The 25,166-nt window shown below is 39.4% G+C and overlaps 1 protein-coding gene across 1 annotated transcript in view; it reads left to right on the top strand.

Annotated features, from left to right (window-relative positions):
* The window catches only part of dock3 (dedicator of cytokinesis 3), a 326,247-nt gene that overhangs the window by 221,517 nt on the left and 79,564 nt on the right, over nt 1-25,166 (top strand). Inside the window, exons 8-11 of the mRNA XM_066698297.1 lie at nt 8,629-8,670; nt 9,236-9,390; nt 24,354-24,435; nt 24,691-24,751. Coding sequence (XP_066554394.1) covers nt 8,629-8,670; nt 9,236-9,390; nt 24,354-24,435; nt 24,691-24,751 — 340 coding nt within the window. The remainder of the gene's footprint in view (nt 1-8,628; nt 8,671-9,235; nt 9,391-24,353; nt 24,436-24,690; nt 24,752-25,166) is intronic.

Here is a 25,166-nt window from a genome sequence, read left to right as displayed (position 1 = left end):
AACTGACTAGCATTTTACATTATGAAATGCTATCAGCCTTGACCTACAACCCTCATGTAGGTAACTGGCTGTAACAGTGAATATCGGCTTATCTCCCACATACCCCTGCAAATGACCTCTATTATAGTGCTTTACAGCTGGAGGGAGGCTGGTCCTGTTTTTTTTTTTTTTTTATGGCTAATACAATGTATAACACTACACACAACCAATGAATTAGCCTGCTCAAGAATGAAAAGGCAAAGCCATAGGCTCCTTGTAACCACCCGATGCCTAGCTACAATGCTTCGTCTAGTGTTTCTGATGGAATGGACATCATACTTTAATTGTAAAGGACGAATTTGAGTAAGACCATGAATGTACTTGGCATGCAAAATGTTTACACTGAATATATTACTGAATGGCAAGTCAGCATTCCTATTCATCTCTGGCTCATCTCAGGAAAACAGAGGAAGCAAAGAGACTTGAATCTGAATGGAAATGTTTCCCAACTGATGATGATGATGTTCATTCAGAGATAAGATTGTAGGAATAACGGTGAGAGGAGTGTGAAATCTGTCTAATCTGGGATTTCTGCATCCTTATACTTCAGATGAGGGCACACAGTAGAAAATAGGGGTTAACTCTTAACTGTGTAAAATGATCATGCTGAAGGGTCTCCCGGCTCAAACACATTGGTAGTATTTGATCCTGCTCAGCAATGGCAGTGTAAACGCTCAGCGATCGGCTCAATTGTACCTCTCAGGGAGATGGTACAGATCGGGCAGTGTGGACACTCAACCGGCTCAAGTTCTGGTATTCACTGTGAAGGCATTCGTTTTAAAGGCAGGTGGGAGACAAACACCCTTCGCATCAGCATAGCAGATGAGAGAAAACTTCCCTACTTCCCTTATTATCAATAAAAAAATCTTAAAGTTAACAGTAAATGACTTGCTTTATCTTAGCAAAACAAAATACAATTTTGTATTCAAAATGTATGTGAAAAAATATGCAAGTGCTTTGTTTTACTTCATAACGAGATAAAACAATGTTTTATACCTGTGTGTTCTAAACAATCAATTTAATATATACATATAATTAAGTTTGGACGTATGAGCTAGTGTGCATGCGAAGAACCTTGGGACTGCTGACAGCTGATCCTGATTAAATGGCAGTGTAGTTGCGACACTACTGATCCTGATCAAATGCATCTGTACATTTAATCCGGATCTTAAACAGCACCTCATGAAACAAGGCAATTAAGAGACAAGGCAACAATCAAGTGAGTGTGGTGTGAGTGGCACCACCTGCTGAGGCTTCCTTATTGTAGAAGCATGAGATGTCACCAATGTCACTAAATATACTAAATGTCACTAAATTTACATTAGAGCACAACAACCTTCCCTCACAAAAATAAACTTAGAATGCAGAACAGCAACCGTTTCACTACAGCCCACACTGTCTCATCTCCCCAGCCTTCTGGCTGGCATGGGCTCAGATCAGTGGGAGCAACTTAGAGAAAAATCTGTCAATTGATTTTTATTTTACAGAGCATCTTGTCATCGTGAGTACCATCTCTTTGCATAATACAAAGCCATGTTAAATTCCAGGCAAGTATAAATGTGAGGTGGAGAAATTATACTGGCAGAACTATGGATAGTTTAAAACAAACTATTTATATAAATACCTAAATACAGGAGTCGCAAAAGCCAGGTACAGAACCCAATTAAGATAATCCAAACAGTCTAGAATGTGTGCAGTTATACAATTAAGTTGTTGAAAATGTCTAAGTAAGGAATTAGTATGATAATCAATTCTACACGTTCTCTAATTTCATCATTACATTTTATTTTGATCCCCCCTGGCAAAACATCCAGGATAAATTACATTAACTTAGACAAAACACATTTTTTTCTTAAATTATTCTCATGCAATCCTCCAGCCACAGTAACCCTTCATTACAAAAGTCCCATCATTGTAAAGCTGCATTTTTCATATTTTTTCTGTTATATGCAAAGTTCTGTTTCCTAATACCAGATGCATCTCTTGGGTGTTTCTGGGATGTGTGTTGTTGCCAAGGCTGCTGAAACCAACTTAAAGTAAACTGTTTACTAAATCAGATACAGCATTAGAAAAACATAATCCAAATCAATTAACTTTTCTGATTATAAGTATGCAGTATAAATTAGAAGAAAATGTATATTGTTTATGATCCATTGTCTGTGCAATTTATGTTCCGATTTATATTTATTATGTTATATTATATTATTATTCTTTTCCCAAACTGCAAAGGTGTCTGAAGTGGATTGTCCCAGAAAAATATTTCCAAATGCACGCACACTCAAACACATAATAAATTGTGGTTTGAAGCCAACATTTTCACCAGTTTCCTCATGAAAGCTTGGCAGTACTCTCCTGTCTTGGCCAACACTAAGGAATGAATGAAAGAAGCTGTTTGTTGATCTGTATCTGTTAGGTGAGAGACTGCTGTAAGATAGGTGCTTTTGTTCCCCCTGTCAGATACATTTTTAAGGAGACCCACTCATTAACACTTCCTTACAAAAACACTGAAGAGTGGCACTGTGTGGGTGTGGGTGGGGGGGACAGAAGCAGCTGTCCCTTAATTCCAACGTTACTGCATCTAAAAGGGATGGTCAGACCACAATACCTTTCAGAAGCCCTTGAGCAATGTGTTGGTGCTTAAATAGGTGTATTTGTACCATGTGCTGACATGAAGCTTAGTACCCACATCCAGCAATCTGTCCATCTGACATGTATATAGAACTCTGCATGTGCTTTCATGACATTGTCCATTCTTTGCAGGTTTTCCAGCAGGCCATTTTTAATCTTTCTGTTGGGAATGGACAATAAGGTGGTAGGGTGGAGCTGCTCAGTATGGGGATGTAATAAATTAATTCAAGAATGCTTAGAGGCAAATGGCAAGCTATGTGATAGTGTTTGAAAGAACCCATACTCTGCCCATAAAGCTTTGAAGCACTTGGAGTTGGTGAAGATACGTAGATATTTTTATTTTGTATTGCATTCATAGACATACTGTCTCTGAGCATCTCTGTGTCCTATACGCACCTCCCCCTCCTCAGTACAGAAACAGTCAGTTCAACATGAAGACACAGCTAGCTGGCCTGCTGTAACAGGTGTACTCACAAGGTAGATTTATCTTGGGATCATGAATGGAGAAGTCAAAAGTCTCTCAGTGTTTGGAATTAAAGCACTGCTCATTCCTGGGATCATTGTGCACTGAGCAAGCATTGGGCACCACCAGAAAAGAGTAATTCTACATTCCCACATGTTCCTTCAACCTTTTTAACCTACTGGCCTGTAATGTCTTTTAATTCTGTAGTGTCTGAATCTGGACAGATAACACCTTGCATGAAAGTTCAAAATAAATGCTAATGTCTCATTGTCTTGTATTTATTGACGATCCAGTGCCATTTTATTATAATATATATACATATACATAGATAGATATATATTACTTAAATATTGATTTAATAATTCAGAAATGTGAAAATCACTGATTCCCACAGTGCTGCTTTATGATGTCTAAGAATGTACGACGGTTCCTCAGACTACATAACAATCCTTTGACACTTGGTCCTGTGCACCACCTGTCATTGTTTGCTGATTTTGTAATTTCAATTTGTAACTTGTAACTTGCGTCTGAAGTAAGTGACATATTAACATACTTAACCTTCACAGTTAAACAGCTTTAACTGTTTCGATATGAGGCACTGAACATTCTCTCTCTCTCTCTCTCTCTCTCTCTCTCTCTCTCTCTCTCTCCCTGTCTACCTCCCTCTGACAATAATTGATTGGTTTCTCTGACTGGGTACTTGTAAGACCTTTATATACCTCCATGATCTTATACCTATCAGTTCTGAGAGAAGCTTCCCTCAAATACTCACATATCAGTTTCCACGTAATGGCTGATGTTTCTCTGTGAATGCCTTCAAAGATTCTGTAGGTGTTATGTATGTAGGAGTTAGAATGTTCTGTACCATCTTGAAAAAAATGCAAAAAAACACTGAAAAACACAGTTTAACATTCTCTTTTATTTCAAGAAGAAACTTCTCAAACTCCTGCAGGCTACATGATACACCAGAGCACAGTTGAAAGCTTTACAGTTGGATGGCCTCCACAGTTTGAATGTGTTTATTTTATTTATATATTCATGTTCATATCTGTACTCCTGTATTTGTTAGTCCTTATAAAGCAAACTAGAGAGGTGTTTGAAGGCAAAATGTTACTGATATCCTCGGAAAGAAAATAAATATACCCAATAAGTACGACATCTGTCAATATGTCCCATTAAACATACATTAAGTCTCTTAATTATGGAGTTGAAATATCCACATTAAATTTTTAACACTCCCTTTGGAATCACAATCAGGGCTTTTAAGCTACAGCCACACACTCCAGGGGAATATTTTGCTTGTCGTATCCAAGTGTGATCTACTGTAATTTTATGTCTGGGTGATTCCTACTAATAAGAGGAGGGAAAATAGCACAATAAATTACTAAATCTACTCAAGTAGTAAAGCAAACAAGAAGCCTTCTATTTATCGCACCACTTCCTGATAGCTGCACTAAAAAAATCATTACAGGCCAGTTTATTCTTTTGTTCTTTCTTTCATATTTGCATTTGAAATGGCATGGATAAAAAAAAATGAAAGTACTTAATTCCTAGAGAAAGTAGTGTTACAACCTTTAAAATACCTTTCTTCTTGTTCCTGGGAATTCTGAGTATACTAAACTGGACCTAATCTATCCATTCACATAATTAATTTAACAGCAGCCACAGAGCAGTTGTCTGTGTCCAGAAAATCTATGTTACCCATATATCTTCACAAATAAGGTGGTTGCCTTCAGACACTATTCAAGTTCCTTTATCTCTTTATTTCCCTTGTGAATGTTTCACCTGTATTTTCTCGCAACAGCTGTGTGTGACCTCTAACCTCCTACCTGAAGTTTCCCATAATGTCCAGACACTTTAATTTTACAACCAGACAGTTCAAAGATAGTAACTAAGCTTCTAGTAGGAAACATACAGCCCACATAAAACATATATAAAAAATATATATGAATTGGAAATAATGTTTTCTTATAAATAGTGGATGTAAAGTAGCCTTTTATAGGGTAAAAGCTAAGAAACTGCAGGCTCTTATGGACACAAGAACCAACCACTTCAGAGCTGTTGCCCTTATTACGAAGGATATTTGCATAGACAGAGTTAAGATAATGTTAAATATATTGTTTTTCTGCTTCATCACTTCCATTTTGCACAGGAGCTGCAGATGGTTAAACTGGAAGTGAATTAGACTGCTCTACTTTACAACTATCTGTTTAACTCTTTTAGGTTGCAGACTTATGGATAAATTAAGCTTGTAGAGTCGTTCTAGATATTTTCCCTGGTGTAATAGAGCGCATTTATATAATCCCTTATAAAAGTTGATGGTAGTATACCATGTCGAAACCTCAGCAAAGTTTGAAAACATCAAGGGAAGCCGTCCTAGAGAATGGAGTGGTAATAGTAAACCATGATATCAAGCACTGCCAACTATGGCAAGTACAAGCAGAGTAAAACCACTGTAAAACCATGGGAAACCTGCCAAAGCAGATTTACTGTGCTCGACTTCCGTAAGGGATACACCAAATCCCTCACCCCAGTGCTAACTGTCCATTTATACTGACACCTGTGCTTCCTGTGCTGAAGTAGTCACTGTGAATATAAATACGTCTTTCTCCACTCACACATCCTTGTGAGCCTGTGTGCCCTCTCCACTCTCCTGCAACAGATTGCCAGTCAGTCCCCAGCAGTGTGGCGCCTGGCTAAGGGCAGGCTGTTATTTCTCGGCCTGTCTCCCCCGATGAGGGGCCCCTCTGGCTTCACAATACTGCTGGACGCAGGCCCGGAGTCTGCCATCACCTGCTGCCCTCCTGCCCAAGATCAAGGCTCCCCTGGCCAACTCCTCCCAGCCCTGCCCCCAGTTTGTATCTCTGAACCAGGGCCTGTTGTTTCCTCCTCTGGCGTCCGTTGTTCCAACATAATCATGCTTGTTTTCTGTATGCTCTGTCCTCCAGCTAACTGCGGGTATTGCACTTTCTTGTCGAAAAACCTCATACAATCATAGGAAATGTTGACCCCTTCATGTATTTTTTCTTCTAACCTGAACGTCAAAGTCATACAGAAATAAACAAAAAGGAAGTGTTCCCTGTAGCCAACAAACATTTGCAAACATTTATAGTTTGTTTTTTTGTTTTTTTGTTTTTTACAAACAATTCTTTCAGCCTAAAGCATCACATTGTAGTATTGAAATGACATTGTTTCTCCTTACCACCCAGGTAAAGTTAGAAAATGGGTTTATAAAACATGCATGCAAATGCCAGGAGCTCAGTCTTTGTGTTTGCAAATCACTGATGCTGAGCTCAAACACATCCAGGTTCATATCAGGCACTCTGAAGCTTTAAAATTACTTTCTTGGCCAAGTATAAAGTAGCTCCTGGCCCAGTATGTTGCTGTTTCTGGCTGGTTGTTTCGATGCATTTGCCAGGGACACTTTGAGTTCCATCTGCCCATCTCCCAACCTCATTTTGTCCTTCATCTCTGCTTACAAAGTGTCCAAGTCATGACCATTTCCAAAAACATATTTTTCATTTTCTTCCTTGATTTGTCTTTTATTGGCCCAGTTGGACCAGTTACGACTGCTCATCATTTTTACTTGACTAAAATCTTCGCAAATATACTTCAAAATCTGAAGTGGGTTGGTTGTGAGCTAACAAAACTAAAAGAGAAACTCCTACTGAAAGGACTGTAAAGCAATTATATTTAAAAAAATAAAACCCACACAGACATACACACAAATAAAGAAGAAAAAAGTAATGTTTTTGTGTCTTTCAGTAGTACAGCATGTTTATATTACTTGCTCTGAATAATGAAGATGTTCACTTAACCACTTAACATATTGCATTGCATGTGTTGCCTATAATAGATAATAGTAAAAATAATAGTAAAAAATAGACCACAAGCAGTGTGAAACAGACAAGAGCACAACATATTTATCAATGAACTGTATCTTCAAAAGTTTACTGTTTGTGAGCAAAACAATGGTAAGTAACAGATTGTCTAAGCATTACCTTCTTTATATAGATAAGTTCAGTTTATACATTAACCAGTGATTGTGAGTAATACATATGTTTTTAGTGTTTTACTTTGTTAACAATAGTAGTAGGAATAGGAGGAGGAGAAGCACTGATCTATAATTAAAAAAAAACGGTAATCTAATGTCATTCCCATCAGTTGCTTCAGCAGTGAATAGTGAAGGTGCTCCATGTTATCTGTTCTTACTGAGAAGAAAAAAAACATGTGGAATTAAGGTTGACTGGTTGTCTTTACTTGTTTTTAATCTTCACCACGGGTCACTGGTTATTTTATCGGGAAGGCTGTACAGGTTTAGGCATGGGTAATCCAGGCCATTGTTTCTTCTGGTTTGTTGAGATGCACAGCAAGGCGGTCTTGGAGTGTGTCCTGTGACGCTTCCCATGGGCATGCTCGTATGAAAATGATCGGTTTGAATACTGATCAGGCGATTATTCATTCATACAGCTGAGGCGAGGGCCTGCATGATTTCTTGAAAGTACTTTGAAATTGTTATTGTTTTAAATTCCTCTAATGCATTCGCCAAGCAACTCAATTTGTGTGGGAGAAGTTTTATGACATGAATATTGAGCAGACAGGCCCTGTGCGGGTAAAATCCTGTGCTACCTTTCCACTCACACACAGATTTGTGTCCTGGATTGAGACAATATGAATCTGTAACTCACCTGCATGCCACTATATTTGTTCATGGTCCTTACCTGCTGGTACAGAATAAAAGGGATGCTATACATTTAATTATTATTATTATTATTATTATTATTATTATTATTATTATTATTATTATTATTATTATCTCATACAAATGTATAATGACAGATAAACTAATAAAACGTGGCCTTTCCCAATATTCCCAGTGTTCAAGCTGTACAGTAATCTCTGTCAGTGGGACTTTCAGGTGAGCAGGCAGATACATTTGTGTAATGAGGCTTACAGACTCTAATAACTCCAAAGTGGAGTGAAACTGTCCCTGACCTGCATAAAAAGGTAGTCTGTGCAGTCCTTCATCACCACCTCTTGTCTTCTGTTTGCTTGTTTGATCCAGTCCTTACTGGAGCCAAGATAGACTGGGAGTGAGTCCAGGGGGAGGGGCTAAGACCTTGTTTGTCTGTGGCTCCAATTATACCTTCATCACAACACACAGGGGAATTAACCTTCTTAGCAAGAAACACAGCTCCATTCATTTTACGGCTGTATTATTAAACAGATAAACAGCCATATAACTCCTAGACAAATTCAATGATTTTTGTTGTCATATTCTTGTATTAATTTTGATTTTTTGTTTAGTTTTGTTTGTACTTCTATGTCAAAACAAAATATATAAATTTTCCTTATGTTAAATAAAAAAAAAAAAACTCGGTATGAGTTGCTAAACATTGTAATACTGATATTTATATTGTTCATGTTTTTGTTTGATATAAAATCGTTGTTTCTGTGTTCTAGGCACTAACACCTTCTTCTCTTGGTTTGTTTCCCAGCATTTGTCCAGCCGACACAGTGTCCAGCAGAGCACTTCACAAGTAAGTTCACCGCTGTAATCTGCCTCCAATCGCTGTGAAATTGAATCACTCTCACATGTTCCGACTCTCAAGACTGACAAACCTTAAATCTTTTTTTTTAATATAATCAAAACTGAAGGGATTTTGAACTTCCTTGATAGAAAATTACATGGCTGCCTTAAAAGTGTTATTAGATTAAAATGCAAATACATCCAGACACTGTTGCTTAAATTACTATTTATAGACAGTGCTTCTTACAATGAACAAAGTGGGTGGAAATGTACAGCAAACCGCCTTTGAATTTTGCATTTTGAGGAACACATTCAAAACACAAATGACAATGTTGCCATCTTAAGCTGGCCGTGATCATGTCTATTATGAATGTGCCATGCTTTCAAGTGCTTACATATACTTTGTCTAAGATAATGACAAGAGAGTAGGGCAGCTCTGGGCAGTTTATCTCCACCAGGTTGTATCATCAGTGTTTTACCCCATACCCAGGGCAGGCGTGCCAGTTGGTCTTGGGAGGGTAATGCAGTGACTGTACTGGCTGTTGTGCTGTGCTGAGGTGCTGTCTTGTGTACAGGGTGACAGCATGCGCCAGCGCCATGGGGAGGCATGCCGGATCCCGGTGCCCCACCACCTGTTCCTCAGCCTGAAGAGTTTCACCTACAACACCATTGGAGAGGACACGGACGTCTTCTTCTCCCTCTACGACGTCAGGGAGGGCAAACAGATCAGGTATGGGCCTTCACTTGGGACACCAGTGTCCAAGAGCTTCTGTGAATGGTGCCATGAGTTGCTTCACAGGCGCGAACAGCAGCACAATCAAAAGATCACTCCCAGTAGAAGGTGACAAAAGAAACACAGAAACGTTTTCTATTTCACCCACTGACGGACTTGCATCTGAAAAGCAGGGATACCACAGCAGCATGCCGGATATCATGGAGGGAGGGAGACTAGTCAGTTATGTCCTCCTGTTTGTGTTTTTCATTAGTTTTCATATCTTTGTAGTTATACTAATTGTCATCTCATTTGTATTCTCCTGAGAATGTAGTCCCAGCCACTCATGTAGTTTCAGGCTTGCTGCCTTAACCCTAAAGTAATTGGGTTAACAAAACACTCATGATGGTGCGCTTTTAAAAAGGAAATTAGCTGCCAGCTTAAGCACTAGGAAAGGTAAAAATACTTCAAGGTAACTTTCTGAGATCTTTGCAAGATGTATAGTGTTCCTTCTATAGAAAGGTGAAGTGGGAGTGGGTTGTGAGTGAGAGTGTGTCTAAAAGTAAATCACAATGTGAATTAAATGGATTCCGATAACGTAAGGAATTAAGTACTGTGTCAGACTCCACGTTTATGTGCTAGAGAAATTATATAGCACAGTGATGATGTAAATTAATACTTTAGAATATGCCTAAGCCTTCCAAATTAAAACTAAATGACTATTTACATAGCCATATTAAAATAACAACAACCAAAAACATTAGGCCCTTCATTGGGTCATTAAGCTTTTGATAATTTTATTTTTTAACAAGCACTTGAAACAGTCAGCCTACCATACCATCGTCACGATTGATGCTTCCATTACCGCACATTATCAATTCTTGTCAAGTGCTCTAGGAACGCAACTGAAATAAACGTTTAACCCTTATGAGTGTCTGTGCTGGGCTTGTGTTGTTCTCTGTCACTTGTTGTTCCAGTCTAAAGACACACAGGATGTAGGGTTGGCTCTAAGTTAGTGCGGTCCCATGTGTGAGCTAGTGCTGACAGACAAGGCTGGCTCGGGAAGTTGTTTGGAATCAGTCTGCCTTGAAACATAAACCTCCACAGATCTCAGCCCCCACCCCCCCATAGCCCAGATTTGTATGACTTCAGTCAGTTGACATTATAAGTGATATAAGTGATAACTGTTAAAATCCATGGACATCTTGCGATACATAACAGTATAACAGAAAACATGGCAATTGTTCAGTATGTTTTTTTGATATGCTGGTATTACTGTGATCAGTATTGTTCAAAATGAAATAAAGTTTCATGCATGGTTCTCATAGTGTTGAATATAATTATTTCGCAGTGTAGCTTGAACCAGTGTATAAAGCTAAAATGTTTTTCAGCAAGAAGTTCATACTTGCTGTAAAATGACTGAAACAAGGAAAAAACAGGGTTTTGAGCTGAAGTCAAGTTACAAGGTTGATCAAACTGAGGGGGCCATGAGTTTTGGAGCTCCAAGATGGTGGGAATTTCTGGGCAGTTAGCCACAGCTGGTAATTAAAACCTGTTGCATCATCCTTTTTCTGGAGGTGAAAAACAGGAAACTGCCTTCTATAGAGGGACAGGGCTCATTATTCTTTCATTACACTCATCAATCTCCATGTTCCAACACGCCAGCTCTCCGCGGAGTCCCTCTGTCAGCGCCGGATTGTCCCACTGGGCTCCGGGCAGAGACTTCACAGGCCTGCACGTGGCTGACGGTGGTCTGTAATCAACCAGCGACCTGTTAGCCCTGGGATTCAATTACCGACCACAGGCAGAGGTGTCATTAGAGCCCAGGTGCTTTGTCCTCACTCCTGAAGGCTGCCATTGTGTGAGGAGCGGGCCACAGCCGGCGTGTGAAAGAATCAATCCCAGAGTGCTCCAAAATTCTTAGCCAGTCCTTATGTAACCATATGTTATTAATTAAAACCATAACAATATCAAACTCATATTTCAAATTTTACACTGCATTTAATATTTACTTCATGACTTCATGAATTCTCCGTGGTTGGTGATTTCAGTGGGGACTTTAACAGGAAGTAGTTTGGTTCAGAAGACTTGTTTTCATTCTTTGCATCCTATTAAGGGGTTAATCTCATGAATTATTCTGTGCCAGCCTGCATTAATACAGTGCAGAGGGTCTTTGAGGCTCCTGTTCGTATAGCATCACTTACAGCTGCTGGAGAAATACAAAATGGAAACAAATACAAACTACGATGTCATGGTAACATCTGTAATTGTTTGTCCACCAGTTTGAGCTGATGCACTGTAAAGAGAAAGCAAACTTGAGGACATATCCCCTTAACTTAATGCAAGCTGGCATCTTAAAAGTAATTGTATCTGATTTAAAACTTTTTAAGCCTGTCAGCAGGTAGATAATCAGAATGCCTGTAGTGACATATAGTTTTGTTAGCAGACGTCAAGAGAAAAATATGAAGTGAGTGCAAGGTTTTCTTACAATAACTAGGCATGAAAAATAAAAATAAATGCACATTTTTATCAGGCTTAGTTCATACAGGGAGATGGAACACAATTAACAATTGATGTGGATCAGGCAGTGAGTATGAATAGAAACTGACAGAAATGTTTTTCACATTTGCTACCATGTCCTTTGGAAGTCAAATGTTGTTTTTTATGTCTCCCATTTTAAAGAATATCATTCAAAAGCACGATAAAGTAGTTATTTGGCTTTTCTTTCAACTCCAAACACTGAAACAAGACAGACCAAGAGAGAGATTGATAGACAAGCAAATGTGCACATTATCAGACTGCTGTGTGTCTGTAGGGTTTGAGCATCTGAATGACAAGTTGTTTACTGAAGTCTGGGGTTGAAAGACGAAATGGGGAAAACAGAAATGTAATCTGCCTGAAGAAAAGTACCCCTTGTCATTTATTGGGATTTTTACAGACAGTTGGCAAAAAACGAAATAAAAAATGTTTGCAAAAAATGAAACAAATTCAGCTGGGATTAAAGGTTGCATTCCTCAATTTATATAGTTTTGAGCTGACTGTGTTCCCTTATTAGAGGATTTAATCTCTCTGTGAGTGGCTTGATGACCTATACTACCCAAGAACCCACCTCAGTCTGTCTTCCCTTCAAAACGGCACATTCTGCATGTCGTCACAGAAGCAAGTTTTCCATATCTGAGAAGCAGAAGCTGTAGATCCATTATACCCACATGTAAATTTAAATAGGTTAGCTGTAACAGAGGCTAAAGTGTATGTGTAGGTTTGATTTTTACTATCCCCTCTGGAAACTAATCATTTTATGACATTTTGTCCCCTCTCATATACAATTTATATACAGGAGTTAACAATGGGAATGGGTACTTATGGGAACTCATACCAAGAAATGAAATACCACAAATATATATTGTTTGCCTCTATTTAATTAAAATATACACCGATCAGCCATAACATTATGACCACTGACAGGTGAAGTGAATAACACTGATAATCTCGTTATCATGGCACCTGTCAGTGGGTGGGATATATTAGGCAGCAAGTGAACATTTTCTCCTCAAAGTTGATGTGTTACAAGCAGGAAAAATGGACAAGCGTAAGGATCTGAGCGACTTTGACAAGGGCCAAATTGTGATGGCTAGACAGGGTCAGAGCATCTCCAAAACTGCAGCTCTTGTGGGGTGTTCCCGGTCTGCAGTGGTCAGTACCTATCAAAAGTGGTCCAAGCAAGGAAAAGTGGTGAACTGGCGACAGGGTCATGGGCGGCCAAGGCTCATTGATGCACGTGGGGAGCGAAGGCTGGCCCGTGTGGTCCGATCCAACAGACGAGCTACTGTTGCTCAAATTGCTGAAAAAGTTAATGCTGGTTCTGATAGAAAGGTGTTAGAACACACAGTGCATCGCAGTTTGTTGCGTATGGGGCTGCGTAGCCACAGACCAGTCAGGGTGCCCATGCTGACTCCTGTCCACTGCCGAAAGCACCTACAATGGGCACCTGAGCATCAGAACTGGACCACGGAGCAATGGAAGAAGGTGGCCTGGTCTGATGAATCATGAGTTCAAGGTGTTGACTTGGTCTCCAAATTCCCCAGATCTCAATCCAATTGAGCATCTGTGGGATGTGCTGGACAAACAAGTCTGATCCATGGAGGCCCCACCACACAACTTACAGGACTTAAAGGATCTGCTGCTAACATCTTTGTGCCAGATACCACAGCACACCTTCAGAGGTCTAGTGGAGTCCATGCCTCGACGGGTCAGGGCTGTTTTGATGGCAAGAGGGGGACCTACACAATATTAGGCAGGTGGTCAAAATGTTATGGCTGATCGGTTTATGTTGTGTGTTTCTACCAGTGTTGCTGTAGGTCTGAAGTGCCCTTACTGTAGTGTAGAGCAGTGGTGGATAATCCAGTTCATGGAGATCCATCATTCTGTATGTTTTATAGGTCTCTGCAAATCACCCATCACTTAATTCCTTTGAAACATGGTAACTTTTACTAACTAAGTTTAATAATGAAATAAATTAAGTAGTAATGTTTGGAATAAATACCTAAATAATCAGCACCCTTGCTCCCTAAGACCAGATCTGGCCAGTTCTAGAATAAGACCAGCAGTGGGTTTTGTAAAAGATTCAAAAATTAAAATGGATGTAATTTCACTTCCAATGCTTCATAACAAACCGAATGTATGTCCATTAAAGGAATCCACAAGCTGTATGTGAGAGAGAGTTTCTCAGCAGAGGTCAGAGTGGTTTGTGCTCATCGCAGCCCCCTGTTTCTCCTGGCCACTCTGTCTGTGTTGGAGGGCATCTTCCATGTGCTGATATAATGGGCCATGTGCACATCCCTCGAATGTGATGCATTTGCATCCTTCTGTCTGGGTCATGAGAACAATAGCTTGTAGTTCTGCGGTGCAAAAGAAGTTCAAAGGCAATCTACCCTCACTCCTCCAGAGAATATAAAAATAATTTGGTTAAAATAGGATATTTAAAGATAAGAGAAAATCTTGCAGCCCAGTATCTGCTCTTGGCTCTTGTTTTTCTCCCAGCCTGCCTCTGCTTGTGCAGTTTGGACACAGTGTCACAGCTGTTTACAAAGCTCTGGGCTACGCTCCATACTTACTTCCTGTGAGTGTTTGTGGTTGCTCAGTAGTTTCCATAACAACCCCTTTTGTTACAAAAATGGCCTTCAGTAGGCAACAGTCACCCTAATGGGCTTTGCTCAAGTTAAAATGTGTACCAATATAAATGTACAAAGAATCATAGCTGGCATTTTTTTCTGTTTTGGTTTTATTTGACTGACCTTTTCTATCCATCAGTATTAGCAATTATACCAAAGCCACAAACCCATTTCTTGTCGAAGTATCCCTCAGGTTATAAAAATGTAAAATGAAAGATTTTTGATTCAATATAACTCCCTGCTTTGTGGTGATGTTATGTACAACACTGCAATTGCTAATGCCAGTGTATAATCATAATGTACAAGTTACTTGAAGCTATTTTCCAGTACATGAGACAGCCATAATATTTCAGTTTGTGTTTGATGTCATTTGCAGTTAAGCTTGGTTCTCTGTGATGCTTAAATGTTTTGTGTATTTTAAGTTATCAGTATTGAAAAAGTAAAAAAATGTAATGTCTAAGGATATTCTCATTATGTAAAGGAGTAGGTTGAGGTTGTAGTTCTTGCAGTTAATCTAAGTCTAACTAAAATCCAATGCAAAAAGATCTTCCAGATGAAACGCAAGGAACTGTGAAAACCTGGGGAAGAATAACAATGACGCATACAAGCAAATGCCCAATATTCCTCTGGGGAGTTTCAGAGAATTTTACATTGCTGATTTACTTCCTCTGCACGCTTATTAAAAAAAACACTTTTACAAGCCTGCTCAGAAACAGCTCCTGCAGATGTGAATATCATGGCCCAAAAAAATAGTTAGCAGAGACAGACAACTAAACAAAATAAAAAAAACATGCTGATTGCACATAATAAGATACCATTAAGAAATGAAACATCACAAAGATCACAGATAATGGAGACTATTCCTTTAACCAAATGCATCTAATAGTATTTTTCTCTGTTCCTTGTGTGGGAGAACATCGTTTTGTATCTTTCATAGTTTGATTTCATTGGTTTATTTATTTGTTTATTATTATTTTAGTTTTTTCCCCTCCAGATAATTGGGTTGCTATAGTAACATGAAGCCCCACAGCCTTACAAAGCTTTGTAGTAAACCCACTGTTTAACTGCTTTCTGGCTTCTAACCAGAGGGGCTGCTTCATAATTCATGAGGCTGAAGTCCCGAGTTAATGGCTGAATAGGAAGGCTGAGGTGGTGCTGGGAGCTGTCCTTCAGCACCACCCTCGTTTTGCAGTATATTTCTGAACGCAGAGTTTGCTCCTCAAAAATATCCTTTGAAAACTAGATCCTTCCAGATCAGCCAGCTGCCCCACTGCTTCCACCTCCCTGATGCCACAGTCTTCTAACTATACTCTGGCAGGCAGTGCAGTATGAGTTCAGTTCCAGTATTTGATTTCTTGAACCCCTTTGGACACCAAAAAGAAAAATAATGTCTCTGTAGTAGTAGGACTGTGGCAGTAAACAAAACATCAAAAACCAAGCAGTTGTGGATTTCTCTGGGTTAGGGCCATTTTTTGTATTGTGAAGGCCTTTAAAACACATGAAGCACTGCCTCAGTGAAGGCAACTTCTGTTTCTATTTTCTCCTTCCCAGCTGGCAGACTTCTTTCACTGCACTGCTGTCAAGCACCGCTCCCTGTTGGCACAGACTAAACTGCAGGCAATCAGTTGCTTCTAGTCCGGCTTATCCATATGTCTGTACTCATGGAGAATGCAAACTTTTAAATGTGGAAAAAATGAAATAGTTCCATGTAGACATACAATACCAATTCCCATGATAGAAATACTTTTTTAAAAGTGAATGAAAAAGGTGGTGTAGCTGGTGTACTGAAAAAAACATCCTTTTAAATGGACATAATCTACATTACCATAAAGTTGATAGTAGTAAAAATAAAAAGAGTATTAATCAGCATGTCCCATTTTGTATTAACTTCCTTTAAAACACTGCCATGCTAATGGATTTATGAAAGTAATTAATCTGTAGACTTTCTTTAATTACAAATGCTAAAACAAAACACCTGCTTCATTCTGTGTGCACTAAGGATGTCCAGTAGTTTTTTTTGTACCTTTGCTCTTTGCAAGCTATTATTCTCTCATTAAAAAACCACTGTGGAAATGTACTGCCAGGTCTTTTTATATACCATAACACAGAGGGAGGTAACACTGTTGTTGAGCCAAGAGGTGGTAGCAGGGAAGTGGCTGCCGCTCCAGAAGACGTGCCCTGTTTCACAAACTGCTTTACATCCCACCAAGACACACACAGTCCTGCAGTGTAAACCCAAGTGGACGGCCATTTTACATTTGCATGTCCATTAACATCCAAGCCGCTGCAGTTTGATGTAAACTGCCACAGATTAATCTTCTATTACATACTTTTAGCAGGTGTATAAGAGACCATGAGACTTGCAATGTACAAAGCTTGGGAAAGCTACGGGGAGAAAAAATAATCCAGTTTTCTACCAATTGGTGAGAATGAGATAAGCATATGTCCCCTTTCTCAAACTGGCACAAGACAACCTGAGATGCTGAGACACTGCTGGAGGAAAGCTCTCCAGAGACCGTACTGCTGAGGCCCAGCCTTGAACTCACAACAGTGCTGCTGCTTGGTGTCTTTGACAGGCTCACAAACTAATTTGCTTCAACACATGAAGTATGCAGTTCTTTTCTCTCTTACGGAAGGGGATGAATCTTATTAGTGTTGCACGAACGACTGAGTGAATGTGGAGGTGGACTCAAATTAGTTGGGTGAGTCATGATGTTTCCACATTTGCGGCTCCAGAATGTTGGACCTGCTTTGTTTGGCAGGATTTGTGGTTTATTTTGAAAAATGCGTTTGTCAAGATGAAGGATATGCATTGGACATCTCAAACTGCTTTCATCATTTTCACAGGATGTTTGTCCTGTCGTGTGTTTTTATTTGAGTTAAAATCTATGGTCGGTGCCCTACCTGTTCAGGTTTCTTTCATCTGTTCAGTGACTTTTCAGTGCTAATATTAAAACTCTTACCCTCAAGACATTTTCTGAGCTTTTAGTCCTGGTAAGCAATATCCCTGCTGAACCAAGATTAAATAAAAAGTAGTAACTGCCATGTGGCAATAGCGTTTGCTCGGATATTAAATGGTACAATCAATAGTTTGTGATAATATATTTACAGTGTATATATATATATATATATATATATACACACACACACACAGACATGCTCAAATGTGTTGGTACCCTTACGGCTCATTGAAATAATGCTTCATTCCTCCTGAAAAGTGATTAAATTAAAAGCTGTTGCATCATGTATACTTACATACCTTTGGTATGTTATAGAATAAAGCAAAGAAGCTGTGAAAAGAGATGAATTATGGCTCATTCTACAAAGATATTCTAAAATGGCCTGGACACATTTGTTGGTACCCCTTAGAAAAGATAATAAATAATTGGAATATATTGATATTCCAAACTAATTAGTTTCTTGAATTATTATCACACGTCTCCAAACTTGTAATCAGTCATTCAGCCTATTTAAATGGAGGATTGTAGTCACTGTGCCATTTGGTATCATTGTGTGCACCACACTGAACATGGACCAGTGAAAGCAAAGGAGAGAGTTGTCTGAGGAGATCAAAAAGAAAATAATAGACAAGCATGGTAAAGGTAAAGGCTACAAGACCATCTCCAAGCAGCTTGATGTTCCTGTGACAACAGTTGCAAATATTATTAAGAAGTTCAAGGTCCATGGAACTGCAGCCAACCTCCCTGGACGCGACCACAAGAGGAAAATTGACCCCAGATTGAACAGGAGGATAGTGTGAATGGCAGAAAAAGAACCAAGGATAACTGCCAAAGAGATGCAAGCTGAACTCCAAGGTGAAGGTACGTCAGTTTCTGATCGCACCATCCATTGCTTTTTGAGCGAAAGTTGCCTTCATGCAAGAAGACCCAGGAGGACTCCACTTTTAAAAGAAAAACATAAAAAAGCCAGACTAGAATTTGCTAAAATGCATATTGACAACCCACAATCCTTCTGGGTGAAAGTCCTTTGGACAGATGAGTCAAAACTGGAGCTTTTTGGCAAGTCACATCAGCTCTATGATCGCAGATGAAAAAATGAAGCTTTCAGAGAAAAGAACACCATACCTACAGTGAAACATGGAGGAGGCTCGGTTATGTTTTGGGGCTGCTTTGCTGCGCCTGGCACAGGGTGCCTTGAATCTGTGCAGGGCACAATGAAATCTCAAGACTATCAAGGCATTCTGGAGCGAAACGTACTACCTGGTGTCAGAAAGCTCTGTCTCAAACGCAGGTCATGGGTCCTCCAACAAGATAATGACCCAAACCACACTGCTAAAAGCACACAAGAATGGATAAGAACAAAACATTGGACTGTTCTGAAATGGCCTTCTATGACTCCTGCTCTGAATCTATTCAATTGAAAGAGCTGAAATTTGCAGTCTGGAGAAGGCACCCATCAATCCTGAGACAGCTGGAGCAGGTGCAGAAGTGTCATTGAGACCTACAGAAAACATTTGATTGCAGTGATTGCCTCTAAAGGTTGTGCAACAAAATATTAGGTTGAGGGTGCCATCATTTTTGTCCATGACATTTTCATTTGTTTTATTATTTACAGTATTATGTTGAAAAACAAAATCAAAAGCAAAGTCTATTAAATATATAGGGGGGGGGGGCGGTTGGATAGCTGGGTATCTGATGTTTTTCAAGTTAAAGTTGGAGAGCAGAGTTAATATGTGTTACTGTTTTCAAGCTATGTAGATAAGTATTGTGTTGCATTGAAGCATGTTCGCCCTGAATGCAGCCTCACGTGTTGCTTCAGATCACATGAGAACACTGGTTATATTTAACTCGGCATATCAAAGGTTTAGTCCAGTCCTTTCAAAAGCAATTCTGAAGCAATAGTAATGTAATGAACTTACTCTTCTATTGAGACACCTGCAGAAAAATGGAATGCAAATGTGTCTGGTTTCGTGAATGAATAAGGAACTTCAAATGCCACAAGGCTATGCAATAGCTTTCATGCTAACAATGTGAACAACATACTTTTTCCACATATTCCACTTACATAGACATATGTAAACCATTTGCGATATAAACCATTCGAATATGAACGTGGTACAATTTAGTGACTGGAAGTCAGAAGTGAGTTGGAAAAAGATAGTGGAAGAGATCATTAGTGCTTCGAGAGACAGCACATTAATAAGTATTTCTAACTATGGTTGGAATATAAAACAGTCATATTGTTTAGCATACTTTTTCATAAGTGATATTTGGTTTGCAATCCATTTGAAATTCTGCAATTTGCTGTGGTTGCTATGCTGAATCTGAGCTTTTATATACCATGATAAATTCAAAAACCTTATTTTGATTCAATCCTTGACATGCATTTGCCAGAACATGGGGTGACTGCAATTCCTAGTTTGAAAGGCCTAATTTCTCCTGTTCACTGTCACTCCTAAGATGCCCTGAGGTATAGGCATGAATCAGCAGTGGGGAAGACAGCACCCGGGACCAGAGAGTGATAGACTCCCAGCCTGCAGCCTCACAACAGTAGAGCAGTGTACTAGGATAGCCTTTCTTCTGCCTTCACCCTCTGACACAATTTTCAAAACTGTAACATAACAGAGATGGAGATTACTCTTTTGTTCTGCCCTGGTCCTTAGGCAGAAAATGCTTCCAAATTGCAGTGCTGCTTTTCTAGGCCCTTCCTTGCGATTCCTCTGCTTCTTGACTTGTAATTGTTTTAGATTCAGTCTCAAGTGCCAGAGCGTCCCCTTTTTTGCTGTCTGGCAATCTTGAAGGAAATCTTCTGATCGTCCGTTTGATGTTAAATTGCTCTGTTGGTTTTAGTATGCATTTCTAAGCTTGTGATCTTAATCTATGCTGCAAGCAACTGAGTCCAGGAGACGGGAGCTGAGCGCCAGGCACAGTGGGGATTCTGGGGGGTGGTGAGCTGTCTCAGCCCAAATTCACTGTTTCTCAGTAACCCACATGCCAGTGGTGAAAATGCCCTGCAAGGATCAACAATGTGGAATAGAGTTCGAACCTCAGCAGTGGCTTCAGACCTTAACAACTGGTATGACACTGCCTTTGCACTTGTAATAATAATGATAAAACTTTATATGTATTAATAAAATACTACTGCTATTATTATGGCTACTACTACCCCTACAATGATGATGATGCTTATTATTATCATCAATAATCTACTCACTGCTTATCACATAGACTGGGGCGGGGGCATCACCACATTTTTGAACCAAGTGTTGCATCCAATCCAAGACAGAGCAGGAGCTCTCAGTCAGGCATGTCTGGCCGCTGGTTATGAGGGCCCGAGCTCTGCTCAATGTTGGATTTCAGGAAGCCAGAGAGTCTTCAGGTGCTGTTCCCCCGCAGCTCAGCTGGTGTCTCGTGGATGCAGCACGCCCCACATCCAAACAAGTTAGCCTCTCTTCAGGGTGACAGTGCGGCCACAGGCCCTCCAGCAGCAGCACACACCGACGCAGGCAGGAGGGCCGCACTGTCTAACAGAAACAAAGTGACAGATCCACAGGAGAGCTGGGGAGGAAGGCTAGAATATGGGCAGTGGCTCTTTCTGTCAACACAATGGAATTAATACCGTAAATCTTCAGCCAAGACCGTCGTGTGTACGTTAAAACATGAAGATACATTAGAAACATATCTTTCTTCCTCTTGACTTTATTACTTTCAGTATATTCAATCTAGGGTACGTTATTGGACAGTTTGTTTATGCAGTTTCAGTACAGTTTATGCAGTCATAAATAGATAATGCGAATATTAAAGTGTCAGAAGTTACAGGCCTCCAATTTGTCACTCTTCTAGATGTTGCCGTGTTCCCTTGTGCTCGCCTCCAGGACTGGGTCACATGGTAGAGTAGGAAGTGAGCTGACTGTTTTATAGCATTTGCGTTTGTAAAGCTAAACAGACATAAAAAAGTGTCATGTAAATGACAAATATAGTCAAGCAAGGTGAAACAGTGTATGGAAGCCAAAATGGTAAAATAAAGAATCTGCTACAGGGCCTGTTTTTATTTTCATTTCAGTTAGCTTTAATAACTTCTTACATTTAATTTAAGTGTGTTTAGTAGGAAATTATATATTTTTATGATACAGTGTATTATAATAATTTTCTATGTTTTCCTGTGGGATACTGTATCATGCCACAATTTTTAAATCTAATTTCCCCCATGTTTGGTTGTACTCAGTAGGGGTCTCCAGACCCAATCCTTAAAACACTTAATTTTAATCTGTTTAGCAGGTGTTCTAGTAAATTAAATCATTTAAAGATTATTTGAAACAAACGGAGCCTTCGAGGACATGATTTCCCTTAATTAAACTTGACTTTTTTTCAGATTGCTCCATAAATAGAATGTGTTGCCATTCTTTAGAATTTGGTGATTTAAATGTACGTATAAAACTAACAGAATTGGGGATGAGGGTTAGAGACCACTGATCTACAAACTAGTCCTCTTTCAAAATATGTTTCCCCCTACACATTTCTTGCTAATCAGAGCTTTTTCATATTTCTATACAGATGGATAAATATAAAATGATGTAAGGCACTTATATTTTCAATCATTTTGTTATCTAAACAAATTAAGCAAATAATTAATTTAATTATGGTTTCAAGGAAGTACCCGAGATCTCAGTCAGACCACAAGCCAGCAGGACAGTGGCTCTCAGGACCAGGTCTCAGAACCACTGGTTTAGTATATAGACTTAAACTAAAGTGTAGTGGCAGTCTCAAGTCTAGACCCATCACTGCATTTTCATTGGTGTATTACATAACTTCCTTGACAGGTCACTTTGATATGTCTTCATTTCCTGAAATCTGCTGATTGTCTCAGATTTCCTGTTGACCGATTCCATTAGCGCTGATTGTAGCAGAGTGGAAGTCAGTGCTACTGACCCACTCCTGATCTGATCTGAGCACCCTCCTCCTCCCAGTCCGGCCCAGATAATCATCTGTTCTCTGCTGGTTCTTCCTCCTATAAGGACAGATCAATATATACAAAAGGAAAGATATTACCCCCTCTTTTTCAGTCACTGCTTTCACTCTTCTTAGCTGGGGCAAAAGCAATTCCTCTCACATTAATCTGGTAGATCTGGTGTTTTAAGCATAAACCTACAATTAATACATCTAGGATATTTACATTATTGACTTCTTCTTTCATTTTCCTTTCACGAGAAACCATCCCCAGGCACTGTGGATCTTAGACTATAACTGAGAATTAAAATGAGTTGCAACTGCCATGGTGGTTAAATCATCAAAAGTATGGTCCTGACTGTCCTAATAATGTCTTAATTCCCAGACACTTCCAGTACAATAATAATGTTGCTTTGAGCTCTAGCAGAGTATGCTAGTATTCAGTCCCTCCATGTGAATGACACAGCCGGTAACTAGATTGTGTTAGGGGAAGCAGGAAAAGACAGGATAGTCTGAGTCAGTCTTGAAATGCAGTGAAGAGACATGAGAGGCAGAGAGATGACTTGCCTTTTGGTCCGTCAGGCCATTGATGCTGCCTGATACAGAACTGTTGTGAAGAAAGCCCTGTACTACCTTGTAGGCTGACACACGGTTAAATCCGGCAAAGCTGAAATCTCTGGTGTAAAATAGTGCAGATCTGCATGACAGATAGCCAGACAAAGGTGACAAGAACATTGTCTTCGCACAGGTGGGCTTCTCACGCTCCTCTCAATGCCCCCGCCTCCCGCCAGTAAGGTGAGATTGTAATTGGCAGTACATTATAAAACCTGATTAAGGTTTTCATGGATGGGACTGTGCCAGTGCTTACCTTAATACATCCAGATTGTCTTTGATTGCTGTGTGGGAGGAACTGGCACCCACCTCCCCTCCTCCGCTGCCAGCCGTCTCCCTTTTGTGTCTTCCTAATTAGATCTCGTTAATCCAAACGGAATCCAGCTTGCTTTATTTAAGCAGAACTTCTGTCAGGATTTCTAATGACTAGGGCCGGCATGCTCTCTCCACTCCCCACTGGGGACCCCCGAATGGTGTCGCACTCTCATGGTGACAAGACGGGCAGCGCACCAACACGCACTGACACTCGGCTCAGTCCAGCACCTTCCTAACCGCTTCATGGGACAGCTGCTCCGTGACACAGAGATGAGGGTAGCCAATAACTGACACCCCAAACCTAATCCGTTAGCAAGGCAGACAGCTTCTCCCTAATTGAGCCCCTGAAAAGTCTTAATTGCTTTCCACATGCAAGTCCCGTTCTGCAATTGCCCCCTTGAGAAGTGTGACATAAACCCGGTGTGCTATTTTTGCTTCATCTGCTGCTCTCCCCCATGCACAGAAGTGATCTGAAGTTTTAGGTTTTTCCATCTTGAGATATTCTGAAGAAAGAAGGTCACTTCCCCACTAGATATTCCTTTCTGTCTTTTCCTTTTGGCCTACCTATTATATGTGACAAATACTTCTGTAGTACAACACTTTTGGTGGTCCTCAATGATACATTGTGTAAACATAACTTAATGTGTATTTATGTTTTGACAGCTATGTATTCTAATGGATTAGCTATAGGTTTTAAAACAAAATATTTCCTCTTGTATTTTGCTTTCAACACAATTAATATGAAAGTATATTATTTCAGTGGTTTCTATATGTATTCCCTTTCTCTATGGCACTGTAGTGTAATTCCATTGAAGCTGCATGTTTTGGTACATTTACATACAATATTGGGACTGTACATGTGAAAGTAAATGTCAGTGTTAATTATATTTTGTGTTGTGAGTTGTATACTTACTGTTGCTGCTGATGTCATGAGACATCTAACAGAGATAATTAAATTTGTGTTTCGGCTCCACAGTGAGAAGTTCATGGTGAGACTGAACAAGAATGGGGGACCCAAAAATCCTGAGAAGGTTGATCGTCTGTGTGCTCTCTTCACGGTAACTCATCTTAACATAACAACTAATAATTTTATAAATTATAATACTAATTATAATTATATCATTTTAATTATTAATACTTTGGCCTCAAATTTACAATCAGATTTTGTTTTTACGACGTGAGCATCATATTTTATTTTATTCTGCATGAAATGACAATGAAGTTAATCTTAACACAACTTTAAACCAGTAATTGAATGACATTGGTGATGCTGTCCAACATTTGAATAAAAATGTTTTTTTTGTGTGTCATAGGACCTCAGCAACAAGGACATGAAAAGGGACCTCTATATAGTTTCTCATGTCATCAGAACAGGTAACCTGTCAATCTCTTGTAAAGACATCTTGAATCGATTATCTTGAAAAACCTCCAATAGTATAGATATTTAACAAACATACAATAGAATGTAAATGACATTCCTATAACTGTCTGTATTTTAACAATGCTGAAATATTTATTTATTATTTATTTTTTTTACCCACAATTGCATGACTTCCATTCCAATTGGATTGGATTGCACTGCACTGCAATTCATTCTTATCCCTTAAGTGGTCTTGTGTTATTACTTTAAATAAATACTGAAGGAATACATGAAGGTTCAGGAATGTATGTTTGACTTTATACTAAACAACATCACAGTGTTCCTATGTCCTGAAAATGGAACAGACTTTTTATGTTCCATCACCAGTAGAAACCATGAAAATGCACACCACACACTTTCATAAGAAGC

This window comes from Amia ocellicauda, chromosome 3 (genome assembly GCF_036373705.1).
Source record: "Amia ocellicauda isolate fAmiCal2 chromosome 3, fAmiCal2.hap1, whole genome shotgun sequence".
Classification (NCBI taxonomy): domain Eukaryota; kingdom Metazoa; phylum Chordata; class Actinopteri; order Amiiformes; family Amiidae; genus Amia; species Amia ocellicauda.
The sequence above is the reverse complement of the archived record's forward strand: the minus strand, read 5'-3'. Positions and strand labels throughout refer to the sequence as shown.